General features: G+C 45.3%; 1 protein-coding gene across 1 annotated transcript; it reads left to right on the top strand.

The window, feature by feature from the left end:
- The first annotated feature begins 6,809 nt into the window (after positions 1-6,809).
- LOC122375367 (pro-resilin-like) lies at positions 6,810-8,006 on the top strand. Its single transcript, XM_043354719.1, has 2 exons — positions 6,810-6,899; positions 7,100-8,006. Exons 1-2 carry the CDS (start codon positions 6,885-6,887, stop codon positions 7,883-7,885), a joined length of 801 nt encoding a protein of 266 aa, XP_043210654.1. The 5' UTR covers positions 6,810-6,884; the 3' UTR covers positions 7,886-8,006.
- The last annotated feature ends 3,531 nt before the right edge of the window (positions 8,007-11,537 follow it).

Here is an 11,537-nt window from a genome sequence, read left to right as displayed (position 1 = left end):
TCTAGTGGCATTAAAATATAAATATATATTGCAAAATCATATACCAGGATGACAAGCTTTCTGGGACATTTTGATTTCATGCAGACACGATGTGAAGGAACGTCCATCGTGTATTTTACTTGTGCTTGAAGTTGCCCCCTCTCTCACCGACACGAATCAGCCCGCCTGAGCACGTGTTGAACAGCACCGTGGACTCCTAGACCCTTTAGGCGGACTGAAAAGGCTCCTATCACCCATTTTTAGCCCTGCCAGATATTTCCAATGTTTTCTTGTTATATCTGCCATTCCTGGGTCCAAAAAACTAGAAGTCTATGAAGGGCAGGTCGAGGATTTCGATACTGGCGGCCCTGGTGGTGTCTGATTCGCTGTTTTTCTTTCTCCCTGAAGACTGATTCTTCAGAGGCTGCACATACGCCAGATGGACCGTTTGAAGGTTATTTATGACTTCAAGCTTGTTCGTGCATTATTTAACGTCTTTCTGGGATATCTCCTCGATGATCGCATGCTTCTAACTGCCTCAATGCTTCAAATTCATCGTTTTGTGTCGTTCCTTACTGAACGGCGGTGGACCATGCGTGCCCGATTGGTGGGACATTTTCAGGCACCATTGCACAGTGGGGATTTTTCCGATCTAGCGCCTATTAATTCAAAAAATATTTTTTTGGATTTTGTTTTTTTTGTGCCAGTAGGGCTAAGAAATGTCTGAATTTTTCATATATGGCATTGTTTTATCTGTATGTCCACAGCAAAACTAGGAAAAATGCGCCCAAAGTTCACACTCATTCATGATTACTCAATGGGCTCAGCAAGGCCCGAAAGTATAGCTCAATTTCATTGTCCTGTCCTGTTGGTTTTAATCTTGCGAGGTCTTAAAGTTGCATATCGTCTGAAAGGCACCTTTATTAGGAATGGAATGGCAAACAGAAAGTATGCCACAACCTTACTAAGGTCACAAAAATGCCCTTTACAAAAAAGCCCTTACAGACACCATATTGAAGGAATGGTATTCTAAATAAATGTGGGAAATCAACAATGTTCTCCACACTTTTCCACTCCGAAATATATCCTATCGAATTCGCCACTTTCTTCTGCACAAGACAACGCCTAGTTTGGCTGCCGAAACTTGCCTGAACACGGAATATTCACATTAGAGTATCTTAACACCCCACTCGAGGAGCGCTAGGGCAAACAGCACGATATAGGTATGTTCCGGACATAGGCGAATAATTTTACTTCGTGATTTATATGATGCATATTTCTGAGACACATTCATTAGGAATAGGATGACAAGCGTAAATTATACATACCGTAACCTTAACCATCGCACTTGTGGGGAGGAGGAGGGGGAAGGGGTCGGATAAAACCCTATGGTTTTCCGCAAATTACTCGCGCAAAAAGCGGCCGATCGCGCCGAAACTTTCGGTACCCTCGAGATCATCAATTTTACATCTAACCTAAAAATTTCATGACTCTGACCCAACTGACCTTTGACCTGTGGCATATTTCTCGAGACCATGTTTGGCCGGAATTGCGATTCGGCGTATGCCAGCTCACATTATCCGCGGTTTCCAGTCTTTTTGTGGTTTTAAACGTTCAAATATGTGAAATGATGTTGGTGCCATGCATAATGGTGGGTGTCAAGGTCACGTGAAGGTCAAGTCAAGGTCATTGACCTTTTGATGACCTTGGTTCACTTTTTTCGAGTTTTACTTGTTTCTAGGGTAGTTTTTGGTGCTGATTTCGATTTTAGCAGCCATTTGAATATTTACGAAGTAGTTCTAGTGCCTTCGTTCCATGTTACGAAGCTATCAGTAGAAGGTGACACTTGAACTATGGGTGGCCGGCAGGACGCCTACTAATTGATCTAACCTGACCTGACCCGACCTGGCCTAAATGCATAAAGACATCGTCTGTGATCAAAACTAACATGAAATTCGTGATCAGCACCCCAAAATACCCCGTAACACCCTAACTTTGCGAAGTTTCAAGAGGTCTCGATTTCCCAACTTTAGTTGGGTCATTAAACTGACTTGGAAAGTCAGCTTATGACCTTGGACTTTGAAATTGGATATATTCGGCCTAATTTCGTCATAGGCAGCACGTTTGACTTTTCCGCGAAGCTCTAGCTTGATCAGGGGCCAAACGGCTGAGCGAGGGGTCCAATTGAACCCCCTATACTATGTTGATTATGCACATTTACAGGTAAAATTCTCACCAGGACACAACAGCCAACATCTGTGCACAATCTGGCTACAATTCTACCTATGGTTTGCCCTCTACGAATAAATACGTGCTAGATCGGAAAAATCCCCACTGTGCATTGGGGCCGAGGCCTTCGGTTAAAAGAATGCATTCCCATGTGTTGCGGTTAGCCCGCGCCCTGGTGGGGTCTGTTTATAACGCGACCTGGTGGGGGGGGGGGGGCTATTTTTTGCCCCCCCCTCGTATCTCCTAAACTACTGGACGGATCCGCAAAATTCAAACGGCGTTCGAAAGGCCTGTCAAATTTGTCGAAGGAAACCAAATTTCATTGACCTCGGGGTTACCGATGACGTCACAGGTCAGGTCAAAGATGAAATGTTTCACCGTTCACGGTTCTACTAGGGAATGCGCTATAACACCGAGGAAAACGCATTTTGTCGAGAATCAGCGATAGGGCGTCAGTTGCCTAGTAGATATGTTGCTATTAGAGGTCACTGACAATACCAGGTCAGGTCACAGGTCAGGTCACCAAGGGTCACAGGTGAGGTCACATGAGCCCAACTTTACTAAGGTTGTGTGATGCATGTTTTATGGCCAATTTTTCATTTCCAGCTCAATGGTGTTGGTTATAAGACTATCAGGTACGGCTTAGGTTACTTTCTGGTGAAGGTCAGGTCAACGTCAGGTCAAGGTCAGGCCAAAAAAGGTCAAATTTTAAAGTTGATATTTTTGCATAAAATGGGTATTGATTCGATGCAGCTCGTCACGGGGAGTCTAATGGTGGTCTTTGTTTTGCGCTACGGCGTCTAGAATTGCTAAAAATTGAGTTTGAAAATTTGACGTCATCAATTTTGATCAGTTTTTTCGCTATAACTTCGCCAAAAAAAGAGGTATCAATCTAAAATTTGGTATGTGGATGTAAGGCGGTAGGGACTATCACATATATTCCGATTTTTGCGAAATTCAAAAACTTTTTGGATTTTTCGACTATTATATCCAAAAAATCTATTTTTTGATTTTTGGGGGTCAAAATCAAAAAATTTCAAAAATCCGAGATAGTAATTTTGTAGCCCTGTCAATTCTACAGCTTTTATGTCTTTATCATTTTTTTGTATTTGCAAGGCTATAGGCCTGACAACTCTTCCCGCGAAACCCTTTTTTGGGTCGAAAACGGCAGAACATGACGTCACTCTGACGTCATTTCCGGCCAACCTATCATAGCTTTTGGAAAAATATTTGGTCACAATGTGTAAAATTGATGTCCGGGAGGGTACTGAAAGTTTGGTGACGATCGGCGCAGCGGTTCTGGAGATATATCGAAAAGTCTGGAGGGGGGGGGGGGCAAAAAATAGCCCCCCCCCCCACCAGGTCGCGGGTTAGGGTGCTACTGCACGTGCGCACGTGCAAGGGGGCGTTTCCAGATCTCGAGAACGGCTGGGCCGATTGCGCTCAAATTTGGTACACGGTTGGGGACCGGTTAGTAGGGTGTCGTGCAAAGGTCATTTTGGACCCCGTTTGCACGTGCGCACGTGCAGAATGCCGCTTCCAGGTCTCAGGAACGGCTGGGCCGATTGCGTTCAAATTTGGTACACCGCTAGCGACCGGTTAGAAGGGTGCTTTGCTCAAGCCCGTTGGAAGTACCCTCTCGCCCTTCTGCACGTGCAGGGCTCACTCTCTCGCCCGCTCGTCCTTCGCCCAAAAGGCGTTTTACTGGTATTATGGATGCTACATCTGTCGCCGATGGTTATCGCCCAGTACTAGCCAAATATGGTTTTGCATTATAATTCGAGCAACTGGATACCTAAGTATGTACAAAAATGGTTTCGATGTCTTATCGATTTATCTAAACCGAACAGCGAAGGACTAGCTTTTAGTGAACCCGATTCGATTGCTACACTTGCCAACCGACCTCTTATCCTTCGTGGTGTAACGCCAGTCGACCCCGCAGAAACGGCAAGTCAGGGCTATAAAGGACCGCGTAACTCCTGACCGACGCAATCGCGCGTCCCGTCCCGTTCCGACCCGACCTGTCCCGAAGTGGCCGTACCCATAAACTAGCGGCATGGGGAAAACCGGACCGGGACGAGCAGAAGCCACGGCCCGCCACAGGCTTCAGAAGACGGGACATTAGACGGCAAATGGATAAACGAGATCTAGTGGCAAACCATGGACCGATGAGCGAAAAAAATGACACGACACAATTCTAGAAAGAATTCACTGTTGAATTTTGATTCAGCCATTCGGCATCCATTTTTACGGTAGTGTTACAATACACCAAGGGATGAACTAAATATTGGGTAAACGTACATTAATGCATAATTATTTCGGTTTATTCTGTGAGATTGGAATTGAACATACCGAATCCCATATTACCTTGATTAAAAGGTAACTAAACTTGGATATTATTTGGTCTTGTTGGTCTTGAGCTCAAGAATAAGAGATTTTCGTGTTACTTTTCTGTTTTCTTTTGTCCGTTAAACTAGTGTAGGTAAGTTGAGCAATGCAATATCAGCCAAAATCCTTATTGCTTTTGCTAAATTAATTTTCATCTCAGATAATACGCTTAAAGTTAATGGCCTTATAAGTTTCCTGGAAAAGGTCCACCCACATCACACCATTTGGTTTTCGACATAAAATCCGGCCGAGGGCGGTCGCCGGTCATGGTAGAAATTCCCCTCGCCATTTCGCCCGTAATCAACTACAGCTTCGCAGAAAAAAAGACAAGTGCGCCGTTGCAAAACGCAGCGACCGAAACCAAATCTCCATGTCTCAAATAAACAGGTGACCTCTGAGGTAAGGTCAAATACTCCAAGTTGTATGAAGAACTGAGGAGCGATGAATTCTCACGATTCCAGCCAGTTGAGATGGTCTTATAGGTATCCGGGTTTAGATGAATAACTTATCAAAAAAAGGCTCCAGTGCCACGACTTTGACCACGAAAGATTCCTTCGCACTGAGAGCTTTTCGACTTTTTTGGACCAAGCAGAGGCTCGCTTGCAACGTAACCAAGGAAGTGTCACAGATCAGTAGTTCATGAATTGACCTGGAAAAATTTTGGTATCAAAAGATCCTGATTAAATCAAAAGTCAGTTATGTCAACTATTAGCTCTCTATCGCTAACGTGTTCCAAACAATCGTGAGCCGTTTGAGTTTTGTGCATCTCTCTCCTCGGGGTGGGCGTCTTACTCTTACCCACCCACGGGGTAAGATGCCCGAAATGACTTGCACGAGGAAACGCGTATCGCGTATCATTCCCCATTCCTAACAAACGAATCCTACGGGAGGTATGTGTATTTGATCAGTTGGCAAAATGAATGCCTACACTTCAATAGAATCGTTTACTTAGCAACGAATCTTATCAAGTTCGTCCACAAGAGTTTTTTTTTAGCTTAACGGGGGCGATTTGTCCCACTCTCCAATACAAATGCCGTTTTTGGCGAAAATTCAAAAATAATGACGTCACTAACACCTCGATATCTCAAAAAATTTCGACCGATTTTTTTTTAAGTTCCTCACAACAAACGTCGATCAATCCTCCACAGCAATCCAAAACTGCGCCATTTTTTAGCTATAGTGCGGCTAAAAAGTGGTAGCCGCGCGGTAGCTCTAAGCTCCCCCAGTAACTCGCGGGTTAATTTGATTGAAGGGTGATTGATAAATAACTCCCATGACCTCAAGATACCTACCATAGTGGCGTAATATATAAAATCATGCAAGATCATCAATGCAAAATTGATTAAGTATCGGATCAATTGAAGCATCGGATATTGGCAAGGAGTGTATGAATTAGCGGATCATAGATGGCTGTGAATTGTGATGGTCTAAGCTCATTTCCGAAGCCATGATAATAGTCCAATATGTCTAATATGTCCAAAAATAGCATTTTTTATTTTTGGGGGTCAAAACTCAAAAATTTCAAAAATCCGAGATAGCAGTTTTGTAACCCTGTCAATTCTACACCTTTTATGTCTTGATCATTTTTCTGTATCTTCAAAGCTGTAGGCATGACAGCTCTTCTCGCGAAGGTCTTTTTTTGGTCGAAAATGGCAGAACATGACGTCATCCTGACGTCATTTGTGGCCAACCTATCAAAGTCTCTGGAAAATTTTTGTTCTCAATGTGTAAAATTGATGCCCGGAGGGGTTCTGAGAGTTTGGTGGCGATATCTCCAGCCGTTTAGGAGATATTGACGGAAAAAGACAGGGGGGGGGGGGGCCGTTTCGCCCCCCCCCCCCTACGGGGCGCGGGTATGCCAAAATTAAGCCCCCTTTCGCTAACGCGTTCCGAACAATCGCGAGAGAAGCGTCGGGGTTGGCTTTGCGCTTACCCCGCCCCCGGCGGAATAGGGTCAGTCAATAGCAGCGTGACTATAGAAGTGCAACAGATCTACCCGTCTATATCTACCGATGCATGCATACCTCACGCCTTTCCTGTAAATTTCGTAACTTGTCCCCGTACACAATGCTGAGTGATTGTTTGATTAGGGTGACAGCCGCTATAGATTTGCATACTCCGTTGGTTCCACTGGACCTCGTCGTAACACAGAAAGTGTCCAGGCTGAAGGCCACGCCCAACGGTCGTGGTCTCTGCCCCTGACTCGACCCGCGCGAAAGGGAGAGGCATAAAACGACCGTGCTGTCTCAGCAGCGACACACTCGGGCAACAGTGACCCAGACAGCAACATGCTCTACACCAAGGTGAGATGTGCACACAAACGGGATATTTTCACAGCCGTCAACTCCTGGTAACTTTGGTCGCAATGTCCATGTAACAGATTCGCTCATGCTAGACGAACTGAAGTGTTCCTTCTTCAGAAACGTTTTTAGTGCCAATGTAGCAAAATGCGACATTCCATATATTTCCGTAAAATCAAATAACTTTTTTAATCTCCTTTCAGGTTTTCACCGCTTCCCTGCTGGTCGGGCTGTGCCTGGCTGATGGAGGTGGTCGCTTCAGTCACGGCCACGGACGGGTGACCTCAGGTCACGGAGCTGTGACCCGAGGTCACGGTCTCGGATCGACTCGGCTGAGTGGACATGGAACTGGGCACAGCTCTCCCAGCGTGTCCTCTGGCTACAACGCCCCCAGCTCCGGCTACAACGCTCCCAGCTCTGGCTACAACGCTCCTAGCGTCTCATCCGGTTACAACGCTCCCAGCTCGAGCTATAACGCTCCCAGTGTGTCGTCTGGTTACAATGCTCCCACTTCTGGTTACAACGCTCCTAGTTCTGGCTACAATGCACCCAGCGTTTCTTCGGGCTACAACGCCCCCAGCTCCGGCTACAACGCTCCCAGCACCGGCTACAACGCTCCCAGCTCTGGCTACAACGCTCCCAGCTCCGGTTACAGCGCTCCTAGCGTGTCGTCTGGCTACAACGCTCCCAGCACCGGCTACAACGCCCCCAGCTCTGGCTACAATGCTCCCACCTCTGGCTACAATGCCCCTACCTCTGGTTACAGCGCCCCCAGCTCTGGCTACAACGCTCCCACCACCGGCTACAATGCCCCTACCTCTGGTTACAAGGCCCCTAGCCCTGGCTACAGCGCTCCTAGCTCTGGTTACAGCGCCCCTAGCTCTGGCTACAAAGCTCCCAGCTCCAGCTACAGCGCTCCCAGCTTTGGCCACCGCGCCCCTAGTTCCGGTTATGGCGCACCGAAGAAGTCGTCTGGCTATGGAAAATAAGATGTCGATTAAAATGTCGGGATTGTTCACTATGCCCTGTCGAGCTCAGTGACTGTTGATGTTATCCAGATGTCCGATGTTATTTCGTTTAAAACGTAAGCTGTATGAACTATAAAGGCACTACAACAATATTGTCGCGTCGTTCATATCCTTATTTAACACGCGCACCGACGGGGGTCTGCGACTCTGCGTCAAATTTGTACCGACGGGGGGGGGGGCGGATGACCGCCCCCCTGAGATCTCGAGAACGAAGCAAGATAGCGACAAGCGGTAAACGGCATCGGATACGCACGGACAAGGTCTACAATTTTTACTTTACAATAGGTCATTACAATAGGTCATTTACAATAGGTCATTTTCAGGTCAGGTCAAAGGTGACGTCACAGGGGTCAAAAAAGTCAAAATGGCGGCGCTAGATATGGAGAGTTTTTCTCGAATAACTTTCGAATTAGTCAAGATAGGAACAAACGAAGGGATTCATCGTGATCCTCTCGTCAATCCGCATCGAATGATATATATATATATATATATATATATATATATATATATATATATATATATATATATATATATATATATATATATATATATATATATATATATATATATATATATATATATATATATATATATATATATATGTTGACCTCGAAAGGTCAAGGTCAAAGGTTGACCTCAGGTCACGTGACCTCGAGGTCATCATGTATGTCATTCGATGCGTCTTGACGAGCGGAACACAATGAGACCATTCGCGCGGCTGTATCTTGTTCTTGTACGGAGGTATTGGCAAAAAACCTTTGGTGACCTTTGATGAGGTCACATGACCTTACAGCTGCCCAACAGCAAAACTGACCTCAAGGTAGTGAAGGTTGATCGTATATGAAGTCATGTATGGTATATGGGGCCATTCCGACCCGTTTTAGTGGTAAAAACAGGAAGTTGATTTTTCCCCATTGACTTATAATGGGGAGGTCGAGAAATTGACCTGACCTTAGGTCACCGATATCAAAATTCCGAGATATAGAAATTGTAGCTACTAATGACCTAATAACATCCTGCGGCTTTCAAAGGCCTCCGACATCTACTATAGCTCTGGCACGGTGACAAAGTTGCAAAAAAGTGACTTGAGGTTGGGTCATTCAAAGTGACCTGGTGACCTGACTTTAAAAGTTAGGAGGTTCAAACTTGCACATCATGTGTAAAATTGATGAGAGAATAGTCTTACCAAATTTCGCGGCGCTACGTGCCGCGGTTTTCCCGCTATTTGCGGAAAACCTCAGGGGGGCGGATATCCAATGAGACGGTCGGCCCACGCCCCCCCCCCCGTCGGTGCGCGTGGGCATAAAATCGAGGGACAGGCCACCTAAGCTGCCTGTCACAATTCTTTGTTGTACGCTTTTGCGGCTCAAAACACTCTTCTGGACGTGAGATGCCAGTTCAAATGTTTTAATTCAGCACTAGTTTTGGAACATGAAGGAGAATTAGATAAATATAGGTTCTCAAAGAGATAAAGAGTTCCTACGGGCAGGATAGTACGATATTTGCGCATTTAAATGAACTAGGTATTACACATTGTTGTCTGCGACCGCCACTTCTGCGTTTTGACGTTTAACCCGCGCACCGACGGGGGGGGGCGGATATCCGCCCCCCCTGAGGTTTTTCGCGAATAGCGGGAAAACCGCGGCGCGTAGCGCCGCGAAATTTGGTATGACTATAACCTCATCAATTTTACACATGGCGTGCAAGCTTGAACTTCCTACCTTTTAAGGTCAGGTCACCAGGTCATTTTGAATGACCCAACCTCAAGTCACTTTTTGCAACTTTGTCACCGTGCCACAGCTACAGTAGATGTCGGAGGCCTTTGAAAGTCGCAGGATATTATTAGGTCATTAGTAGCTACAATTTCTATATGTCGGAATTTTGATATTGGTGACCTAAGGTCAGGTCAATTTCGCGACCTCCCCATTATAAGTCAATGGGGGAAAAATCAACTCCCTGTTTTTACCACTAAAACGGGTCGGAATGGCCCCATATACTTTACATGACTTCATATACGATCAACCTTCACTACCTTGAGGTCTGTTTTGCTGTTGGGCAGCTGTGAGGTCATGTGACGTCATCAAAGGTCACCAAAGGTTTTTGGCCAATAACTCCGTACAGGAACAAGATACAGACGCGTGGATGGTCTCATTGTGTTCAGCTCGTCAAGACGCATCGAATGATATACATGATGACCTCGAGGTCACGTGACCTGAGGTCAACCTTTGACCTTGACCTTTCGAGGTCAACATATATATATCATTCGATGCGGATTGACGAGAGGATCACGATGATGCCCTTAGTTTGTTCCTATCTTGACTAATTCGAAAGTTATTCGAGAAAAACTCTCTCCATATCTAGCGCCGCCATTTTGACTTTTTCGACCCCTGTGACGTCATCTTTGACCTGACCTGAAAATGACCTTAGTAAAAATTGTAGATCTTGGCCGTGCGTATCCGATGCCGTTTACCGCTTGTCGCTATCTTGCTTCGTTCTCGAGATCTCAGGGGGGGCGGTCATCCGCCCCCCCCGTCGGTGCGAAGTTGGCGCAGACCCCCGTCGGTGCGCGGGTTAAACCGCGCCCCATTTATAGGGTGCAACGCGCCCTGTTGGGGGTGGGCATTTTGCCCCCCCCCCCTAAGATCTCGAGAACCACGCAACAAAGCGACAAGCAGCAAACGGTGTTGGATAGCCCCAGCGGAGAGCTACCTTGTGAACCAATATCATTGACCTAGGTCAAACCGATGACGTCACAGGTCAGGTCAAATGTCGAATTTTCACCGTTTACAGGCATTTCAGCAATCAAGGAATATGTCGTAAAATCAAGTAAAATGCATTTCATTGAAAATCACCGATGGGGAATTGTTTGTCACACATATTTTGCCATTTGAGGTCGCTGATGCCAGGTCAGGTCACAGAGGGCAGGTCATGGGTCACAATATGAAAATATCATGTGATGCATGTTTTATGGTCCATTTTACATGACAAATGCGATTATGTGGGTCAGGCAGCCTTTGGGGCCAGTTAAGGTTATGTTATGGTGAAGGTCAGGTCAAGGTCAGGTCAAGATCAGGTCAAATTAGGTCAAATTTCAAAGTTGATATTTTTGTATAAAATGGGTTTTGATTCGATGCAGCTCGTCACGGGGAGTCTAATGGTGGTCTTTGTTTTGCGCTACGTGGTCTAGAATTGCTAAAAATGGAGTTTAAAAATTTGACGTCATCAATTTTGAGCAGTTTGTTTCGCTATAACTTGGCCAAAAAAGAAGGTATCGATCTAAAATTTGGTATGGAGATAGAAGAGCGCGCGGACTATCATACATATTCCGATTTTTCGAAATTCGAATAACTTTTTGGATTTATTTTTGCGTTTTTTTTAACATCAGTTTTTTAATTTTTGGGGGTTAAAATTGCAAATTAAAAAAAAATGAGATAGCAGTTTTGTAGTTCTGGTTTTTTTTTCTTTACACAACCACGTAAAGTACTTTGAAATTGCTTGGTAACTGCAGCTTTTGTGAGCCTTTCAAGATTTAATGTTTTTTGGTCATTTTTGGTCGAACATGACCTCAGTTTGACCTCAATAACTCCTTACCTAAGGTGATCTAAGACTTGAA

The sequence above is a fragment of the Amphibalanus amphitrite genome, unplaced genomic scaffold (assembly GCF_019059575.1).
Source record: "Amphibalanus amphitrite isolate SeventyFive unplaced genomic scaffold, NRLGWU_Aamphi_draft 001824F_arrow, whole genome shotgun sequence".
NCBI lineage: Eukaryota > Metazoa > Arthropoda > Thecostraca > Balanomorpha > Balanidae > Amphibalanus > Amphibalanus amphitrite.
This window is presented reverse-complemented; position numbering and strand designations above follow the sequence as displayed.